The 23,318-nt window shown below is 40.1% G+C and overlaps 1 protein-coding gene across 2 annotated transcripts in view; it reads right to left on the bottom strand.

The window, feature by feature from the left end:
• Positions 1-23,318, bottom strand: part of LOC133554097 (MICOS complex subunit mic25a-like) — a 153,672-nt gene that overhangs the window by 21,330 nt on the left and 109,024 nt on the right. The window contains exons 7-8 of one of the 2 annotated variants that reach the window (XM_061902490.1): positions 5,361-5,496; positions 4,744-4,815 (exon numbers count right to left, since the gene is read on the bottom strand). In XM_061902490.1, the coding sequence (XP_061758474.1) occupies positions 4,789-4,815; positions 5,361-5,496 (163 nt within the window). In that variant the 3' untranslated portion in view covers positions 4,744-4,788. The remainder of the gene's footprint in view (positions 1-4,743; positions 4,816-5,360; positions 5,497-23,318) is intronic. The other variant, XM_061902491.1, reaches the window with a different exon arrangement.

The raw sequence follows: 23,318 nt of genomic DNA, 5'->3' as shown, positions 1-23,318 counted from the left end.
AAACATGATTGACATACCCAGAATCCTTTGTATCCATGTCACAATCCCTGACTATTTTAAACACCCCATTAGCAGCAAACCCCCCCCACCCCCAATTGAAAGGCATACTGGGTGACACAGAGTACACTAATTGTGATATAAACAATTTTAACACTATTAGTAATATGCGCCACGCTGTGAAGCCGCACCAAACATGACTGACATACCCAGAATCCTTTGTATCCATGTCACACCCTGACTATTTTAAACACCCCATTAGCAGCAAACCCCCCCCCCACCCCCAATTGAAAGGCATACTGGGTGACACAGAGTACACTAATTGGGATATAAACAATTTTAACACTATTAGTAATATGCGCCACGCTGCGAAGCCGCCCCAAACATGATTGACATACCCAGAATCCTTTGTATCCATGTCACCCCCTGACTATTTTAAACACCCCATTAGCAGCAAACCCCCCCCACCCCCAATTGAAAGGCATACTGGGTGACACAGAGTACACTAATTGTGATATAAACAATTTTAACACTCCTAGTAATATGCGCCACGCTGTGAAGCCGCACCAAACATGATTGACATACCCAGAATCCTTTGTATCCATGTCACCCCCTGACTATTTTAAACACCCCATTAGCAGCAAACCCCCCCACCCCCAATTGAAAGGCATACTGGGTGACACAGAGTACACTAATTGTGATATAAACAATGTTAACACTATTAGTAATATGCGCCACGCTGTGAAGCCACACCAAACAAGAATGACAAACACATTTCCGGAGAACATCCTCACGGTAACGCAACACAACAAATACCCAGAATCCTTTGCATCCATGACAATTCCTGACTATTTTATACAACCCCCGTGCGTCGGTAAGGTGGACGGGGGCGCGGGGGTGTAAAATATATTCAGGAAGTGTGAGGTGGGGACAGCGTGGCAACCCGAGGGTCCCTGGTTCAATCCCCACCTAGTACTAACCTCGTCACGTCCCTTGTGTCCTGAGCAAGACAATTCACCCTTGCTCCCGATGGGTGCTGGTTGGCGCCTTGCATGGCAGCTCCCTCCATCAGTGTGTGAATGTGTGTGTGAATGGGTGAATGTGGAAGGAGTGTCTTAGCGATTTGAGTACCTTGAAGGTAGAAAAGCGCTGTACAAGTACAACCCATTTAAGATTTAAGGGATGTTCTCCCGAAATGTGTTTGTCATTCTTGTTTGGTGTGGCTTCGCAGCGTGGTGCATATTAGTAAGAGTGCTAAATTTGTTTATATCACAACCATCAGTGTACTCTGTACCACCCAGCATGCCTTTCAATCTCGTACGTGTGATTGCGGAAGCTGCACACAACATGTTGCCGGACTAACAATCGGTTTGTACATGTTGTTGAAGGTGTCTAAGGCAATGGCTTCACAGCACGCCCACGTTCTTGTCACCTGGATGAACGCCATTGGATATTCGCAAGAACGTTAGCGGCTCTCATTGTCTTCTTTACTCTGTGAAACGGGTATAATAGCTCTTTGAGTGGTAAAGGTGGCCAACCTCTGATGTGTTTCAACGGGCGGTTGCGGTTCCGATAAAATGTTGGTTCGGGTGGACGGTGGGTGGATGACGATGTTGGTGATGCGGTTGCGGATGATATAATTGCCTATCTGCGCATCTCTAATAAGCGGTAGAAGATGGATGGATACTAGCAAGCTGGTCTCGCTTTGGAGAGACAAAACTCAAATAGAATTTGAAAATCCAAGAAAATATTTTAAAGACTTGGTCTTCGCTTGTTTAAATAAATCCATTTATTTTTTTACTTTGCTTCTTATAACTTTCAGAAAGACAATTTTAGAGAAAAAAATACAACCTTAAAAAGGATTTTGGGATTTTTAAACACATTTTAAATTCCTTCCTCTTCTTTCCTGACAATTTAAATCAATGTTCAAGTAAATTAATTTTTTTATTGTAAAGAATAATAACTAAATTTTAATTAAATTTTTGGGGCGGTATAGCTCGGTTGGAAGAGTGGCCGTGCCAGCAACTTGAGGGTTGCAGGTTCGATTCCCGCTTCCGCCATCCTAGTCACTGCCGTTGTGTCCTTGGGCAAGACACTTTACCCACCTGCTCCCAGTGCCACCCACACTGCTTTATATGTCACTTAGATATTGGGTTTCACTATGTAAAGTGCTTTGAGTCACTTGAGAAAAGCGCTATATAAATTTAATTCACAGGAGGTAATAGTCGCCGCAGGCTCCGCTCATAACTACGGTAAGAGCTAACTTATTACCACAATTTTCTCACTGAAAACTGCCGGTTGACATGTGGTCGGGATCCATGTTGGCTTGACTGCCATAGTAAAGCTTCACCTTCGGGAATTTTAAACAAGGAAACACCGTGTGTTTGTGTGGCTAAAGGCTAAAAGCTTCCCACCTACATCTTTCTTCTTTGACGTCTCCATTATTAATTGTACAAATTGCAAAAGATTCAGCAACACAGATGTCCAGAATACTGTGGAATTATGCGATTAAAGCAGACTACTTTGTTGTCTTTGTTAGAAATATAGCTTGGTCCAGTTTGTTATATATTCTAACAAAGTGCATGTCATCAAAAATATATATTTATTGTGAGAAATCATTAAGATGATCAGTGTTTCCACAAAGATAAATATCATTAATTATTAATAACAACAGAGTTAAAGGTAAATTGAGCAAATTGGCTATTTCTGGCAATTTATTTAAGTGTGTATCAAACTGGTAGCCCTTTGCATTAATCAGTACCCAAGAAGTAGCTCTTGCTTTCAAAAAGGTTGCTGACCCCTGGGTTAGAGTGTCCACCCTGAGATGGGTAGGTCGTGAGTTCAAACCCCGGCCGAGTCATACCAAAGATTATAAAAATGGGAGCCACTCAGCATCAAGGGTTGGAAATGTGGGTTAAATCATCAAAAATGATTTCGGGCGTGGCCACCGCTGCTGCTCACTGCTCCGCTCACCTCCCAGGGGGTGAACAAGGGTCAAATGCAGAGGACACATGTCACCACACCTAGTGTGTGTGTGTGACTATCATTGGTACTTTAACTTAAATTAGTTATTGCTTTAAACTAGTTTTTTTGAGAGCCTTAATAAAAAGCTGGCATCTCCTGTAAACTAAACTATTTATGAAAAAAAGAAAAAAACAACAACAAAAAAAACAAGAGTAATGTCTCTATTAAAATCAAAAACATTACAAGAAATATTTATAATATATAATTATAATTCAACAGTCAAAATAACAACAAATACCTCTATTAGGTCAAGTTAAAAAAGCAGATACTTACCTCATTTAGTGAAGTGTGAAGTGAATCATATTTATATAGCGCTTTTTCTCCAGTGACTCAAAGCGCTTTACATAGTGAAACCCAATATCTCAATCAATCAATCAATCAATCAATGTTTACTTATATAGCCCTAAATCACTAGTGTCTCAAAGGGCTGCACAAACCACTACGACATCCTCGGTAGGCCCACATAAGGGCAAGGAAAAACTCACACCCAGTGGGACATCGGTGACAATGATGACTATGAGAAACCTTGGAGAGGAGGAGAGCAATGGATGTCGAGCGGGTCTAACATGATACTGTGAAAGTTCAATCCATAATGGATCCAACACAGTCGCGAGAGTCCCGTTCACAGCGGAGCCAGCAGGAAACCATCCCAAGCGGAGGCGGATCAGCAGCGCAGAGATGTCCCCAGCCGATACACAGGCGAGCAGTACATGGCCACCGGATCTAAGTTACATTTAAACCAGTGTGGGTGGCACTGGGAGCAGGTGGGTCAAGTGTCTTGCCCAAGGACACAACGGCAGTGACGAAGTTGGCAGCGGCGGGAATTGAACCTGCAACCCTCAAGTTGCTGGCACGGCCCGTCTACCAACCGAGCTAAACCGCCCCACATATTAGTATGTGTATATAAAGCACTTGTTTGACTATTTTACTACTTTTTTAGGGGTTGGCGATATGATTTTGCAACATTCTCTTCATTTACTTTTAATTAATTTGTCCTTGTGTAGAATTACAAAGACAGACAAATACCCTTGGGAATTATTTGATAATAGTTTTCCCTATTTATTTACAGTTGTGCTCATAAGTTTACATACCCTGGGAGAATTTATGATTTTGTGGCCATTCTTCAGATATTATGAGTGATAACAACAAAACTTTTCTTCCACTCATACTTAGTGGTTGTGTGAAGCTATATATATATATATATACACATATATATATATATATATATATATCCCTCATTTTGTACTTCTTAATCAGCGTTTGAACACTGCTGATTGTGGAGGGGGTCCGGTCCGATCCGGTGGCCATGTACTGCTCGCCTGTGTATCGGCTGGGGACATCCCGCCTCCGCTTGGGATGGTTTCCTGCTGGCTCCGCTGTGAACGGGACTCCCGCTGCTGTGTTGGATCCGCTTTGGACTGGACTCTCGCGACTGTGTTGGAATCCATTGTGGATTGAACTTTCACAGTATCATGTTAGACCCGCTCGACATCCATTGCTTTCCTCCTCTCCAAGGTTCTCATAGTCATCATTGTCACTGACGTCCCACTGGGTGTGAGTTTTCCTTGCCCTTATGTGGGCCTACCGAGGATGTCGTGGTGGTTTGTGCAACCCTTTGAGACACTAGTGATTTAGGGCTATATAAGTAAACATTGATTGATTGATTCCCAATTCCTTGGATATCTTTTTATACCCCTTTCCTATTTTATGCAGTTCAATGACCTTTTCTCGCAGATCCTTGGACAATTCTTTTTTCTTCCCCATGACTTAGAATCCAGAAACATCCGTGCAGCACTGGATGAAAGATGCAATGGACTGTCAGAAGCCCAGAAACCTACTGACCTTTTATACACACACACACTAATTACAAACAAACAGGTCTCAGCTGAGGATTGGAACCTTGATTAGTTATTCAAACTTTTATTAGTTAGTCAACTTTTGTGCACATTTTCAGATCAAAGTCACTGGGGAATGTAAACTTTTGATCAGGGCCATTTGGGTACTTTCTTTTGTCATTTTGATTTATAAAGAGTAAACCAAGTTGTTTGCCAATAAATAGCTTCACACAACCATTAAGCATGAGTGGAAGAAACATTTTTGTGTTATCATTCATATTCTCTCAAGAATGACCAAGAAATCACAAACTCTCCCAGGGTATGTAAACTTATGAGCACGCCTGTATTCATAATTATTTTTTTCTTGCTCCTTTTACAACATGTTGAATTGTGCAAACAAACCATGACCATCACCAATTGTTGACGATTTAAAAGCAGTTCATTATTTCATGGATTTGATTATTTTTTATGATGAGTATTTTTTCAATCCCACATAGTACGTACCCTCTTTGCAGCATTGATACACCGCATGTATTCTTTGGCCAGGTCTGAACATCTTAAAGTCTGCTGCCCGTTCTCCTTGTAACAAGTAAATATCTGAGCTTGCAGGCCCAAACACACAGGGTCGGTGCTGCGAGACCTGCAACAAAACAAGCAACCACAACAAAAAACCAATCCGTTTACAGAGTCACAAAGACAATCAATACAATAGTCAAGAATAATTGGCAACCTGCTGTAAACTTATACCGTATTTCCTTCAATTGCCGCCGGGTATATAATATGTGCCTGCCTAGCATTACCGCCGGGTCAAACTCGTTTCGCAAAATATCATTTTTATTAGCGCATGTCTACAATTTCCGCCGGGTCAAACTCGTTTCGCCAAATAATTAGCATATGCCGAGAATTTCCACCGGGTCAAACTCGTCACGTCACGAGTGCCACTTCACCTGTCATCATTTTTAAAATGGAGGAAGCGCTAATTAATTTAAAACCTCTTCTCATTCCGGCACTTACCAAAGGCATGCGGTAAATGTAGGCCTGCGCTTATAAATTTGAGTGTGATGTAAGGATACCATCATGAAAAGCACATTTAATAACAAAAAACGTTATTATGGTCTTACCTTTACTTATAAATGAAGTCCATGCGCAGCTCCTTCTGATCAAAAGCATCGATAACTTGTTTATAGAAGTCTTCCTTATCTTTCTTCAGTTTTAAAAGTCTCTCTGTCTCGATGGAGATCTTCCTTTATTACCTCCTGCTTCCATTGAAAGTCCAGTTTAGAAAACTGTTTTATTTTAGATATGTAATCCTCCATGTTAAAAGTGCAAGCGAGAGGAAAAAATAAACACAAGCTGCTTGTTGTCACTTCTTCTGCAGCCGAGTAGTCGCAAGAAGGATCACTAGCGCCCTCTACCACCAGGAGGCAGGAGTCATTTAATGACTCATATTTGACACAAGCAGCTACGGTATATTAATAAAACATAGCTGCTTACTGTTCTTTTCAGCATATTCAATAGCTTGGACCTTAAATCCTACTGAATAGCTCTTAACCTTCTTCCCTTTATGCGATTTGAAATGATTGAAATCAGCCTCCTCCATTTTGAAAATGATGACAGGTGAAGTGTCACTCGTGACGTGACGAGTTTGACCCGGTGGAAATTCTAGACATATCCTAATTATTTGGCGAAACGAGTTTGACCCGGCGGAAAAATTCTAGACATGCGCTAATAAAAATAATATTTTGCAAAACGAGTTGGACCCGGCAGTAATTCTAGGCAGGCGCATACTATATACCCGGCGGCAATTCAAGGAAATACGGTATATCAGAATCCTTTTGTAGTGGATTCAGTGTTTGAATAATAAACAGTAACATAAAGGGCACCTTTAATGCAAAACCCGCTTCTCTTACCTATTAGTACCTGTTTGTGTGTATTTGGGATCTGCAGAAGTCCTGGAAAATTTGAATCAAACCATGGAGGCATGGCGGAGATATTTAGAAAACAATCTTGCCTTCTTTCATCCTTCCTCCAAAGGAGCCGTTTGAATTTTGCCCAACTTGTGTATATCTCCTTATATGGTAGAGATTTACCCAAAGAGGTTTGCACGGGTCTGCCGTTGTAGTCCGGCACTGTAGTCAGTAGGTTCCTTATTTTCCCTCAATCCTCTTTTCTGTGGGGCAGCCTGGCTCGTACATGCACATGCATCCTCAGCGGTTGCCGTTGCTAACACAAAGTAATGTATAGTTTGAACTTATGTGCTATATATGACTGCCTGGCGCAGTGAAGCGATTTGAAGATGGTCCGTGAAACATAATCTGTGCAACATTTTGACCAAAGAACCACCATTTCGTGTTATGAGGCCACGAGGAAGTTTTTTTTAAATGTGGAAAAAAACCTCATAATATGACCCCTTTAAGTATTAGCTACAGATGTCTGATATTTTCACATCTAGAAACATTTTGTCACAGTACCTCAAATTTCTTACACCTCGCTTCTTGTTTGTCTCACCTTAAAACTCATCTGTATACTCTAGCCTTTAAATAGACCTCCTTTTTAGACCAGTTGATCTGCCGCTTCTTTTCTTTTTTCTCCGATGTCCCCCCCTCCCTCGTGGAGTGGGTCCGGTCCGATGACCATGGATGAAGTACTGGCTGTCCAGAGTCGGGACCCAGGATGGACCGCTCGCCTGGGGACATCTCTACGCTGCTGATCCGCCTCCGCTTGAGATGGTTTCCTATGGACGGGACTCTCGCTGCTGTCTTGGATCCGCTTTGAACTGAACTCTCGCGGCTGTGTTGGAGCCACTATGGATTGAACTTTCACAGTATCATGTTAGACCCGCTCGACATCCATTGCTTTCGGTCCCCTAGAGGGGGGGGTTGCCCACATCTGAGGTCCTCTCCAAGGTTTCTCATAGTCAGCATTGTCACTGGCGTCCCACTGGGTGTGAATTCTCCCTGCCCACTGGGTGTGAGTTTTCCTTGCCCTTTTGTGGGTTCTTCCGAGGATGTCGTAGTCGTAATGATTTGTGCAGTCCTTTGAGACATTTGTGATTTGGGGCTATATAAATAAACATTGATTGATTGATTGATTTTTTGGCAAAGATGTATTCATACTGTCTCAGTTATCCTCGTGCCAAACATTGTGCAAAACAAACTATGCCGTTTATCCGTGTATCATCTTCTGGAAATGAGTGCCCAAACAAAGAATCCCACACCTTGGTGACGAAGTCTATGTGCTTGTTTTAATTGAGTACGCCCTAAAAATTACACCATAGGGCCCAAAAAGTGGCAAGTGCTAGCAATATGATTAGAAAAAAATGCGACAAACACTCCTGAACTCAAGAAAGTTAAACTTAAAGTAAGTCAAAGTACCACTGATTGCGGCTGCTAGACTTTTGACAAGAACAAGAAAGTTTGATCACATTACGCCTGTACTGTATATACCTTTATATACATATATACATACATATATACCTATACTGTATATACCTTTATATACATATATACATACATATATACCTATACTGTATATACCTTTATATACATATATACATACATATATACCTGTACTGTATATACCTTTATATACATATATACATACATATATACCTATACTGTATATACCTTTATATACATATATACATACATATATACCTATACTGTATATACCTTTATATACATATATACATACATATATACCTATACTGTATATACCTTTATATACATATATACATACATATATACCTATACTGTATATACCTTTTATATACATACATATATACCTATACTGTATATACCTTTATATACATATATACATACATATATACCTATACTGTATATACCTTTATATACATATATACATACATATATACCTATACTGGCTCACCTGCACTGGCTTCCTGTGCACTTAAGATGTGACTTTAAGGTTTTACTACTTACGTATAAAATACTACACGGTCTAGCTCCATCCTATCTTGCCGATTGTATTGTACCATATGTCCCGGCAAGAAATCTGCCTTCAAAGGACTCCGGCTTATTAGTGATTCCTAGAGCCCAAAAAAAGTCTGCGGGCTATAGAGTTTTTTCATTTCGGGCTCCAGTACTCTGGAATGCCCTCCCGGTAACAGTTCGAGATGCTACCTCAGTAGAAGCATTTAAGTCTCACCTTAAAACTCATTTGTATACTCTAGCCTTTAAATAGACTCCCTTTTTAGACCAGTTGATCTGCCGTTTATTTTCTATTTTCTCCTATGTCCCGCTCTCCCTTGTGGAGGGGGTCCGGTCCGATCCGGTGGCCATGTACTGCTTGCCTGTGTATCGGCTGGGGACATCTCTGCGCTGCTGATCCGCCTCCGCTTGGGATGGTTTCCTGCTGGCTCCGCTGTGAACGGGACTCTCGCTGCTGTGTCGGATCCGCTTTGGACTGGACTCTCGCGACTGTGTTGGATCCATTATGGATTGAACTCTCACAGTATCATGTTAGACCCGCTCGACATCCATTGCTTTCCTCCTCTCCAAGGTTCTCATAGTCATCATTGTCACCGACGTCCCACTGGGTGTGAGTTTTCCTTGCCCTTATGTGGGCCTACCGAGGATGTCGTGGTGGTTTGTGCAGCCCTTTGAGACACTAGTGATTTAGGGCTATATAAGTAAACATTGATTGATTGATTGATTATATTTTTTTAACACTGAACACAAACGTGTGCATTTTTAAGTAAGACCAACATTTCTAGAGTATAATAGGTCTCTTATTCTTTGTAATAACATTGTTATTCTGAAGCAAACTGTGGTGGGGGCGTGGCCTGTGGGCCTGCAGCAAACTTGGGTGTCCCAGGAACGGCCTCGAAATCAGCGACAGGTGATTTTTATTTTACATTTACCGTATTTCCTTGACTTGCCGCCGGGCATATAGTATGCGCCTGTTTTGAATTACTGCCGGGTCAAACTCGCTTCGCAAAATAATTAGCACATGCTTAGTATTACCGCCTGGTCAAACTCGTGACAGTTCACCTGTCATCATTTTCAAAATGGAGGAGGCTGATTTCAATACCGGTAATTTGAAATCGCATAAAGGGAAGAAGATTAAGAGCTATTCAGTAGGATTTAAGGTCCAAGCTTACACCACACTCAAATTTTTACTGAATGCCCTTGGTAAGTGCCCGGGTGAGAAGAGGTTTTAAAATAATTAGCGCATGCTTACTTTTACCGCATGCCTTTGTGAAGTTAAGTTAATTAGCGCCCCGGCGGCAATTCTAGGAAATACGGTAAATGCATTTCAATTTTGAACTCACTACACCGGTATGTTTTAGCACTTTCACGGCCAGTTTACTGACAGATATAAGTGAGAACTTTACACTACTTTATATTAGAGATGGCAACAGTGGGGGATGAATGTCACAAAGAAAAAGAAGAAGCTTATCGACTACGGTGTTGCCACGGACTACAAAGGCGGACACGTACAAATGTTTAAGACTTACGCGGATCACGTGTTCCCAGGTGTAGCCCACACCTATCAAGAGTTTATTATTTGCGTAAAGGCTAACTTGTTATTTTCCTTTGTAAATCTCTGCCTTCTGAGCCCATGGTGCTGTTACGTTATTGTGGCTCAATTTATTACTTAATATATTTTAATATATTATTATAGTATTAATAACATTTTTAAAATAATATATTTTTCACCTCAGGGATTATTAAAGTATTTCTGATTCCGATATATTATTGTTTTAGTTGCTTAAGAGATATCCCTGGCTCTGAATTTGCTCATTGCTATTTTTATGTTTTTGCGCATTACTTGTTGCCGTCATCATTAAAAGGGTTACTCATCAGTTACGCAGTACTTGAGTAGTTTTTTCACAACATACTTTTTACTTTTACTCAAGTAAATATTTGGATGACTACTCCTTACTTTTACTCGAGTAATACATCTCTAGAGTAACAGTACTCTTACTTGAGTACAATTTCTGGCTACTCTACCCACCTCTGTATCTCTAGTGTGCCGCGGCAAGGTGGTTGAAAAACACGGCATTAAAGGGGAACATTATCAGCAGACCTATGTAAGCGTCAATATATACCTTGATGGTGCAGAAAAAAGACCATCTATTTTTTTAACCGATTTCCGAACTCTAAATGGGTGAATTTTGGCGAATTAAACGCCTTTCTGTTTATCGCGCTGGAGGCGATGACGTCAGAATGTGACGTCGCCGAGGTAACACACCCACCATTTTCATTTTCAACACATTACAAACACCGGGTCTCAGCTCTGTTATTTTCCGTTTTTTGGACTATTTTTTGGAACCTTGGAGACATCATGCCTCGACGGTGTGTTGTCGGACGGTGTAACAACACTAACAGGGAGGGATTCAAGTTGCACCACTGGCAAGAAATCTGCCGCCAGACTTCATTGAATGTGCCAGAGTGTCTCCACATTTGACCGGCGATGCTAAAGCAGACATGGCACAGAGATGTATGGATAACCTGCAGATGCATTTGCAACGATAGTCAACAAAATCACAAAGGTGAGTTTTGTTGATGTTGACTGTCAGCTAATCGATGCTAACATGCTACGCTAATCGATGCTAACATGCTATTTACCGGCGGTGCAAAAGCAGACATGGTACAGAGATGTATGGATAACCTGTAGATGCATTTGCAACTATATTACGTTTCCTTCCACCCACATTTAATGCGAAACAAACACTTACCAATCGACGGATTTAAGTTGCTCCAGTGTCACAAGATGCGAAAGTCCTGATCGTTTGGTCCGCACATTTTACTGGCAATGCTAACGCAGCTATTCGGCCATGCTATGGCTATGAATAGCGCCAATAGCTATCGTTTCTTCTTCAATATTTTCATACTCCAACCATCTGTTTCAATACATGCGTAATCTGTTGAATCGCTTAAGTCGCTGAAATCCGAGTTTGAATCCGAGCTAATGTCGCTATATCTTGCTGTGGTATTCCCATTGTTTGTTTACATTGGCAGCACTGTGTGACGTCACAGGGAAATGGCCAGTGTCTTCGCAGAGAGCGAAAATAAGGCACTTTAAAGCTTTATTTAGGGATATTCCGAGACCGGTAAAATTTATAAATAATAAATAAATAAATGGGTTGTACTTGTATAGCGCTTTTCTACCTTCAAGGTACTCAAAGCGCTTTGACACTACTTCCACATTTACCCATTCACACACACATTCACACACTGATGGAGGGAGCTGCCATGCAAGGCGCCAACCAGCACCCATCAGGAGCAAGGGTGAAGTGTCTTGCTCAGGACACAACAGACGTGACGAGGTTGGTACTAGGTGGGAATTGAACCAGGGACCCTCGGGTTGCGCACGGCCACTCTCCCACAGCGCCACGCCGTCTCCGTTTAATGTCTTTGAAAAACAATCAAAAAATAGTAGAGATAAAGTAAGATATTATGCTAGATAATTAAAAACGTGACTTAAGCCACAAATTGGCCTCACACACTTGTTGAATGCATTAAGATAACACCAATAGATTCTCGCTCTTAATGATTAGGGGTGTAGGAAAATATCGATTCGAATACGAATCGAATCAAATACAGTACGTTGTGCGATTCAGAATCGATTCTCCTTTTTAAAAAAATCCATTTTTTTTTTTTAATCAATCAAACAAACCACTACACAGCAATACCATAACAATGCAATCCAATTCCAAAACCAAAGGAACTGATTTTTTATTGTTTTTAACCCTTTTGAAATTGTGATAATATTCCCCTTTAAATACATTAATTACTATAAATAATTGAAAAAATTATACAATTAAAAGATTTTGAATGTGGTTCCGTAATAAATATCCAAGTTGATAGGAAGATCAATCAATCAATCAATCAATGTTTACTTATATAGCCCTAAATCACTAGTGTCTCAAAGGGCTGCACAAACCACCACGACATCCTCGGTAGGCCCACATAAGGGCAAGGAAAACTCACACCCAGTGGGACGTCTGTGACAATAATGACTATGAGAACCTTGGAGAGGAGGAAAGCAATGGATGTCGAGCGGGTCTAACATGATACTGTGAAAGTTCAATCCACAATGGATCCAACACAGTCGCGAGAGTCCAGTCCAAAGCGGATCCAACTCAGCAGCGAGAGTCCCGTTCACAGCGGAGCCAGCAGGAAACCATCCCAAGCGGAGGCGGATCAGCAGCGCAGAGGGGAGGGTGGGACATAGAAGAAAAGAAAAGAAACAGCAGATCAACTGGTCTAAAAAGGGAGTCTATTTAAAGGCTAGAGTATACAAATGAGTTTTAAGGTGAGACTTAAATGCTTCTACTGAGGTGGCATCTCGAACTGTTACCGGGAGGGCATTCCAGAGTACTGGAGCTCGAACGGAAAACGCTCTATAGCCCGCAGACTTTTTTTGGGCTTTGGGAATCACTAACAAGCCGGAGTCCTTTGAACGCAGATTTCTTGCCGGGACATATGGTACAATACAATCGGCAAGATAGGATGGAGCTAGACCGTGTAGTATTTTATACGTAAGTAGTAAAACCTTAAAGTCACATCTTAAGTGCACAGGAAGCCAGTGCAGGTGAGCCAGTATAGGTATATATGTATGTATATATGTATATAAAGGTATATACAGTATAGGTATATATGTATGTATATATGTATATAAAGGTATATACAGTATAGGTATATATGTATGTATATATGTATATAAAGGTATATACAGTATAGGTATATATGTATGTATATATGTATATAAAGGTATATACAGTATAGGTATATATGTATATAAAGGTATATACAGTATAGGTATATATGTATGTATATATGTATATAAAAGGTATATACAGTACAGGCGTAATATGATCATTATATATATATATATATATATATATATATATATATATATATATATATATAGGGCTTCACGGTGGCAGAGGGGTTAGTGCGTCTGCCTCACAATACGAAGGTCCTGCAGTCCTGGGTTCAAATCCAGGCTCGGGATCTTTCTGTGTGGAGTTTGCATGTTCTCCCCGTGAATGCGTGGGTTCCCTCCGGGTACTCCGGCTTCCTCCCACCTCCAAAGACATGCACCTGGGGATAGGTTGATTGGCAACACTAAATGGTCCCTAGTGTGTGAATGTGAGCGTGAATGTTGTCTGTCTATCTGTGTTGGCCCTGCGATGAGGTGGCGACTTGTCCAGGGTGTACCCCGCCTTCCGCCCGATTGTAGCTGAGATAGGCGCCAGCGCCCCCCGTGACCCCAAAAGGGAATAAGCGGTAGAAAATGGATGGATGGATGGACAGTATAGGTATATATGTATGTATATATGTATATAAAGGTATATACAGTATAGGTATATATGTATGTATATATGTATATAAAGGTATATACAGTATAGGTATATATGTATGTATATATGTATATAAAGGTATATACAGTATAGGTATATATGTATGTATATATGTATATAAAGGTATATACAGTATAGGTATATATGTATGTATATATGTATATAAAGGTATATACAGTATAGGTATATATGTATGTATATATGTATAAAAAGGTATATACAGTATAGGTATATATGTATGTATATATGTATATAAAGGTATATACAGTACAGGCGTAATGTGATCAAACTTTCTTGTTCTTGTCAAAAGTCTAGCAGCCGCATTTTGTACCAACTGTAATCTTTTAATGCTAGACATGGGGAGACCCGAAAATAATACGTTACAGTAGTCGAGGCGAGACGTAACAAACGCATGGATAATGATCTCAGCGTCTTTAGTGGACAGAATGGAGCGAATTTTAGCGATATTACGGAGATGAAAGAAGGCCGTTTTATTAACGCTTTTAATGTGTGCCTCAAAGGAGAGAGTTGGGTGGAAGATAATACCCAGATTCTTTACCGTGTCGCCTTGTTTAATTGTTTGGTTGTCAAATGTTAGAGTTGTATTATTAAATAGAGTTCGGTGTCTAGCAGGACCGATAATCAGCATTTCCGTTTTTCTGTATTCTTATACAGGCAGTTAGGAATGCCATTCAACCAGCATCACTGCAGTGGGCCAAATGAAAGAAAAAGCCACCAGGGAGTGAGTTGGGGGTTTGTATAAACTGAGGTCAACGAAGATCAAAAGAAAAAAAAACCCCAGACCGTTTACACCCACTGCCAGCCAATTTAGCCGCTGACGGCGTGGACGTTACAGTATGTGCTTCACTGCGAATCGCGCAATTAGCGCTAAATCACATTTAATTGAGAAGAAAGGATCAATCTGATCAAATACAGCAGAAAAGTGTGCTTTGAGAGATTAAATTATCCGCGCTTAATTAGCTATGTGGGTTGTATTATAATTGGTTTTGGCCTGTCTATCTGTGTGATTGTTAAGTATGACAGGCTTGCTGCCCGGGCGCGTCCCTCTAATGGAGACTGACTGATTGAAGCGGAGAGCAGGAAGTTCTGGACGCCCACGCCAGTTAAGGCCACAAGTCTGGTCCAAATGAAAGACCAGAAACGACTTAACTCCGAATGTAATTGGAAAACAAATTAAAAAGCGCTCCCATCCAGAGAAGGCTTGACCTGAGCATTTTAATCACGGCGCGTCAACACGTGTGCGTACGTACGTTATCGTCGGCAACACACAACAGCCGACTTGGTCTGAACGCTAGTGATATCGCTTAAAGAGGAAAACGAAATGACGGACGGAAGGAAGCCGGATAAAAGATGAGAGGAAACAAAAGAAGCCTCGATTTGTTTTTCTGTCACATTCTTAAAAGATGAGCAGATTTCGCTAGCCGGGAGTTTTTTTTTGTTCCTCTCTTCTCTCTTTAAAGTTCTATGTGAGAGTTTTCTCAATTTTCTTCAATTCTCACATCACATTTACAACAAAAAGGAAGGCACCAAAGCGCCATGGTTATCTCTCGCAAGGGTTGAAGCTGCTGAACGATAAGAGGCCGTCCTTTAATTTGAAATAAATGGCCTTCGTCAGTGAAGCCAAAGCCTCCCGATAGCAGCGAGGGCTTATTAATAATGGCGCTTGGAGATAAAAATGGGTTTGTCCACGAAGGTGCAAAAGCTCCGTCTACAAGGACTGACAAAGACTAGCAGCTTGGCCTCAGTTTTACAATTGATTAGTTCAGTTGAGTGTAGTAGATGATGTTCCACTCCTGTCCTGTAGGGGGCTGTAAGTACATTATACAGTCTTGGAGGATTGACAAACTAATGTTCATTAAAGTTAAAGCGGTATAGCTCGGTTGGTGGAGTGGCCGTGCCAGCAACCTGAGGGTTGCAGGTTCGATTCCCGCTTCCGCCATCCTAGTCACTGCCGTTGTGTCCTTGGGCAAGACACTTTACCCACCTGCTCCCAGTGCCACCCACACTGGTTTAAATGTAACTTAGATATTGGGTTTCACTATGTAAAGCGCTTTGAGTCACTAGAGAAAAGCGCTATATAAATCTAATTCACTTCACTTCACACAACTTTAAAACCTCTTAAGGCCCAAGCTGTTAGTTTACATGTTTTTTTTTTTATTTATCTATGATATTTGGGCTTATTGGACCCTAATTAGAATAAAAACTAAAAATCATCTTTTGATATGATGTACTTAGCGTATTTCTTTTAATTGCCACTGAGGCGCTAATTATTTAAAAACCTCTTCTCACTCCGTCACTTACCAAAGGCATGCGGTAAATTTAGGCATGCGCTTATAAATTTGAGTGTGATGTAAGGATACCATCATGAAAAGCAAATTTAATAAAAAAAAACGTTATTATGGTCTTAACTTTACTTATAAATGAAGTCCATGCGGAGCTCCTTCTGATCAAAAGCACCGATAACTTGTTTATAAAAGTCTTCCTTATCTTTCTACGGTTTTAAAAGTCGCTCTGTCTCAATGGAAATCTTCCTTTATTACCTCCTGCTTGGATTGAAAGTCCAGTTTAGAAAACTGTTTTATTTTAGATATGTAATCCTCCATGTTAAAAGTGCAAGCGAGAGGAAAAAATAAACGATCGCTGCTTGTTGTCACTTCTTCTGCAGCCGAGTAGTCGCAAGAAGGATCACTAGCGCCCTCTACCACCAGGAGGCGGGAGTCATTTAATGACTCATATTTGACACACGCAGCTACAGTATATTAATAAAACATAGCTGCTTACTGTTCTTTTTAGCATATTCAATAGCTTGGACCTTAAATCCTACTGAATAGCTCTTAATCTTCTTCCTTTTATGCGATTTCAAATGATTGAAATCAGCCTCCTCCATTTTGAAAATGATGACAGGTGAAGTGTCACTCGTGACGTGACGAGTTTGACCCGGTGGAAATTCTAGGCATATGCTAATTATTTGGCGAAAGGAGTTTGACCCGGCGGAAATTCTAGACATGCGCTAATAATAATAATATTTTGCGAATCGAGTTTGACCCGGCAGTAATTCTAGGCAGGCGCTTACTATATACCCGGCGGCAATTCAAGGAAATACGGTAAGTTGAAAAGGATTTGCAAATAATCATTGTATTCTCATTTTATTTACCATTTACACAAGGTGACAACTTCACTGCTTTTGTAGTACGGCTACTCCTTAAACAATTGGTACAATTTGTGTATTTAAGACATTAACGGCAACCCAACTTTTACAAAAAGAGGCTTTGGCTTTTTAGTTCGAATGATGTTCGGACTAGCAAATGTCAGCCTGTCAAGCCATAAAAGTGGTGGGTGACGCAACGTGTGCATCTTCTGTGTGAGTGATAAATCGGACAAAAAACAGTAAGATTACTCCCTTTAATAAAAAAAACAAAAATCGGTTGCTCATTAATTTTAATGTCTGTCATTGACGGCGGAGGCGGACACAACACAGGCCTCAGACTGCGCAGAGGAGCTTAGCGAGACAAAAAAATAACTTAAGAGGCAGAAATTGAAAAAATAGTGAAAGAGGCAAAACACATCACGGCCACAAAAGGCTCTTTTTGCACAGAAACATGACTGATTATTAAGATGCTCTTATCAGCTCCAAACCGCAATTCTCTCTGCGTTTGAGTGAAGGGTTTTTTTTTTGTATTAAACTTGATTGCTTTGACAATAAACACATCATTTACGCTGCCTGTTGTTTTTGTTCAACCACAAATTGGGTATATATCTACTTTGTGTCAGGAAAACTATTATAAAAGATGGCTTACATAAACTGGAAGAGAAGTAAAGATAAACTGAAGTGCTGGCATACACAGTATTATTTTACACACGTGACTGATTTTGTCTGTTAACATTACAGACTTTTGGGGTGTTTGGCGGTTCCACATAGGGCTGGGCGATACATCGATATACTCGATATATCGTGGGTTTGTCTCCGTGCGATGTAAAAAAATGACTATATCGTGATATTCGAGTATATGTTGTACGTACGTCGCGGAGCAGAGAGGTAGCAGCATGGGTACGTTAGCTGTGGTGCGAGTGGTAATACGAGAGAGAGAAGGTGCACATCTGGTTACAAATGAAAGAAGAATTAATTCCCAAGAAAAACAGCAGGGGGTCCATCGTCTGGCGGTGGTTTGGCTTCAAGCGGGAAGATGTCGAACAGACAACCGTAATTTGGGAAAAGCATAGCTCTAAAAAGTAGCATTACTGCTAATATAACACTATGTGAGTTGTGTGGTCCTCTGTTGCCCTCTGTCTTTTAAAATGTTTATTTTTATTTACTGTTTTAATTGGTTTCTCCTTTAAAATCGTTTTGATCATATTTATTTTATATTGTTTTGTTTTTATTTATTATTATTTATTTTTTGTTTTTATTCAGTCATTGTTGGAGCTCAGGATAGTATTTGAATGTTGTTTTTAATATTGTTGTGCAGCATTTTGGAAACATTTTGTTGTTTAAATGTGCTATATAAATAAAGTGGATTGGATTGATGTGTAGCATCATTTGAAAAGTCACCTGCGAGAGAATGAAGAGTGATTACTCCGCATTTCAACATCTCCATTCGGCGCCACACCATCAAAATGCCGAAGCAACCATTTCTACATCAACACGGTATGAAAAAATTACCGTATTTCCTTGTATTGCCGCCGGGTATATAGTATGCGCCAGGTCGGCAATCTTCACATAAAAACAAAGAACAACAACAAGAAAAGAAAAGAAAAAAAAAAAACACTCATTTGAGCAATGATTGAGCCGAAAGGGTGTAGGTTGAAGCAACGCTTATATAAACCTACCCCATCACAACAAGAACAAGGTTCAAAATATATAAAATCTAAAACATGCTTCACTTATATTACTTTTTTTTTTTAACAATATATAATCAACATATATGTAGCACACGTCTCATATACAGAGTTCAACATTTAAATCAAACATATACATTTGTACACCTATATATATACACACATATACATATATACATACACACACATATGTATATATATATATATATATATATATATATCATACATACACAATTTATTTAAATTCCATATAAAGTGGTGATATATACATTTTAATATAACCTATATGTATAATTATGAAATCATAAATTGTATCTATATACATATATATTATTGTCTTTCTAAAACAATGTTTGCTCTTCTTTCTTATATTTACCAATGATAAATGATTTATCATTGGTAAAAATGGTCAAACTCGTTTTGCTAAATAATTAGCATATGCCTTGAATTTCCCCCGGGTCAAACTCGTCACGTCACGAGTGACACTTCACCTGTCATCATTTTCAAAATGGAGGAGGCTGATTTCAACTATTTGAAATCGCATAAAGCGAAGAAGATTAAGAGCTATTCAGTAGGATTTAAGGTCCAAGCTATTGAATATGCTAAAAAGAACAGTAAGCAGCTATGTTTTATTAATATACCGTAGCTGCGTGTGTCAAGTATGAGTCATTAAATGACTCCCGCCTCCTGGTGGTAGAGGGCGCTAGTGATCCTTCTTGCGACTACTCGGCTGCAGAAGAAGTGACAACAAGCAGCGACCGTTTATTTTTCTCTCTCACTTGCACTTTTAACATGGAGGATTACATATCTAAAATAAAACAGTTTTCTAAACTGGCCTTTCAATGGAAGCAGGAGGTAATAAAGGAAGATCTCCATCGAGACAGAGAGACTTTTAAAACTGAAGAAAGATAAGGAAGACTTCTATAAAGAAGTTATCGATGCTTTTGATCAGAAGGAGCTGCGCATGGACTTCATTTATAAGTAAAGGTAAGACCATAATAACGTTTTTTTTATTAAATGTCCTTTTCATGATGGTATCCTTACATCACACTCAAATTTTTAAGCGCAGGCCTAAATTTACCGCATGCCTTTGGTAAACGCCGGAGTGAGAAGAGGTTTTAAATTAATAAATGCCCCGGCGGCAATCTAAGGAAATACGGTATATGCATCAAGTGTTCATTCAAGGCTTAGGAAAAATATCCAGATATATATGGTGAATCGCGATAAGGCCTAAAACATATCGAGATATTAAAAAAAGGTCATATCGCCCAGTCCTAGTTCCACGGTTAAGAACAGTCGGATTTTTCTGAACTTTTTCCCGTGCCTTTGTCAACCAAAACACTTGTCGTTACTTAGTCCAGTCAGTACACTCAGCACGCCGCAGACAGAGGGTACACTGGATTAAAGAAGTGGCTCTGCCTCACAGCCATGCCCTAAAAGCTATAAAGTAGCATATAATTGACAGTGAATAGGCTTTATCTCTTCCTCTCATAGAACATGCCCTCCTCACTGCGTTTTTTTACACCGATGCAAATATTCACACAATCCAAGGATTAGCGGTATTACAGCGCACTATTCCCCCGAGGTAAGATCACCTGGTGCTGAGCCTCAGCAACATGTTAGGTTTCATTCAAATTTAAATCAACTGGGATGAGTTTTCCTCTCCTCATAACACTGATAAGAGCGCTCAAGAATGATTAACTCTACGTCTTACGTGACAAAGTGTGTACTACTTATCCTTTTGGCTTCCTTTGGACTTAAAGAGTGACTTGTCGGGCCTTGTTTTGAAGATATTTTCAGGTAGTCTTTCCCAAACGCATGTGGGGGGGTGGTGGGGGTATTTTTATAGTACGAACGTTGAATTACCGTATTTTCCCGACTATAAGGCGCACTTGAAATTCTTCTTTTTCTCAAACCTCGACGGTGCGCCTTATAAACTGGTGCGCCTAATGTAAGGAATAAGTATAGTTGAGCTTACCAACCGCGAAGCTATTCTATTTGGTGCATGATATAATGATAAGTGTGACCAGTAGATGGCAGTCAAACATAAGAGATAAGTGTAGGCTGCACTATGATGGCAATAAGTCTTAAGTAAACACCACCAACATTTTAAATATTCCATTTAAAATATAGAACATTACACACGGCGCTCAAAAATACATAAAACTATTTTTTGTAGGACTTTGGTAAGCTATGAAGCCACACCGCTTGATGGATTGTACTGTGCTTCAACATAGGAGTATTATTATGGTGTGTGGATAAGGTAAGACATATTTGCTGTTTGTTTTGCAACATTATGCAAAAGCAACTTTTCTTACCTTCTGGTACCTGCTGATCTGTATTTGGGATCTGCATAAATCCTAAAAATGTGCATGTGTCCGCGCCGACGTCGATAGGCTTCTTCTCTTTTTCTATCTTCTTGTTATGGAACATTCATCCTCCACTGTTGCCATTTCTAATATAAAGTAGTGTCAAGTTTTTATTTATATCTGTCATTAAACTCGCCATGAAAGCACGGCGGAAATTCTAGAGCAGGGGTGCCCACACTTTTTCTGCAGGCGAGCTACTTTTCAATTGACCAACTCGAGGGGATCTACTTCATTTATATATATCATTTATATTTATTTATTTATGAAAGAGACATTTTTGTAAACAAGTGAAATGTGTTTAATGATAATACAAGCATGTGTAACACATATAGATGTCTTTCTTTCACCAAGACAAGAATATAAGTTGGTGTATTACCTGATTCTGATGACTTGCATTGATTGGAATCAGACAGTAATGATGATAACGCCCACATTTTCAAATGGAGGAGAAAAAAAGTTGTCCTTTCTGTACAATACCACATGAAAGTGGTTGGTTTTTGGCATCTAATTCATCCAGCTTCCATACACTTTACAAGAAAAACATTGGCGGCAAATTCCGTAGCTTGCTTGATTGACATTCACGGCACCCGAGGGTCTTGTGAGATGACGCTGGCTGCTGCCAGTTCATTATTAGGAAAAAATGACAGAGAGGAAGGCGAGAAACACTTTTTATTTCAACAGACTTGCGCGCCGTCCCTTCCGTCAAAACTCTAAAGGCCGACTGCACATTTCCTATCTTCACAATAAAAGCCCTGCTTCATGCTGCCTGCGCTAACAAAATAAGAGTCTCGGAAAACTGGCTTGCACAAGCGATCCCTCAGAAAGCTGTTTTCCGAGACTCTTATTTAGTTAGCGCAGGCAGCATGAAGCAGGGCTTTTATTGTAAAGATAGGAAATGTGCAGTCGGCCTTTAGAGTTTTGACGGAAGGTACGGCGCGAGAGTCTGTTGAAATAAAAAGCGTTTCTCGCCTTCCTCTCGGTCATATTTTCATAATAATGATCTTGCAGCAGCCAGCGTCATCTCACAAGACCCTCCGGTACCGTGAATGTCATTTAAGTGACGTCTTGGTGAAGATTGATGATCACTCATTTTTAGGTCTATTTTTTTTAAAAGCCTGGCTGGAGATCGACTGACACACCCCCCGCGGTCGACTGGTAGCTCGCCATCGACGTAATGGGCACCCCTGCTCTAGACATAAGCTAATAAAAATAATATTTTGCAAAACGAGTTTGACCCGGCAGCAATTCTAGTCAGGCGCATACTATAAACCCGGCGGCAATTCAAGGAAATATGGTATTCAATATTTTACGGTAATGTGTTAATAATTTCACACATAAATCGCACCCCCGGCCAAACTATGAAAAAAACTGCGATTTATAATCCGAAAAATACGGTATAAACATTTTACAATATTGCCTGTACAGTTATAAAAGTTTGACCCCTGGAACATGTTCATTTATATTTTCTATCAGTTTCTAAAAACACCCCTTCTTGCAATCAAAACAAAGGCTTTGCCCTTAAGTAGTCACATTTAATTATGTTTATCAGTCCTCTGGTATTCACAGTTTATCACCATTAGAAAGCCCTGTTGTTGCTGTTCCGACACAAACTTTTTCATAGCAAACACAAGCCGCTTCTCTTGCTGTGACTGCGGCGAGGAACAATTAGCCAGCTTTTCCCAGGTTGTGCCTCATTAAAGGTCCGCTGTGAGACACAGTAGTGACCACAGGGAGTGTGGAGGTATTGTTCAACTCGGTTTAATTAAAGTAGCCAATTAAAACACTTATCATGTTAGTGGGGTTTGCTCGGGAGAACGTGGACATTTAACCGGGTGCAAAATGAGGAAAGTAACAGATCTTTATCTATTGCTGCCTATTAGCCCGCTAAATGTGAGATGTGAG

Source organism: Nerophis ophidion, linkage group LG06 (genome assembly GCF_033978795.1).
Source record: "Nerophis ophidion isolate RoL-2023_Sa linkage group LG06, RoL_Noph_v1.0, whole genome shotgun sequence".
Taxonomy (NCBI): domain Eukaryota; kingdom Metazoa; phylum Chordata; class Actinopteri; order Syngnathiformes; family Syngnathidae; genus Nerophis; species Nerophis ophidion.
Note: the sequence above shows the minus strand (reverse complement) of the source record. Positions and strands in the feature narration are given on the sequence as shown.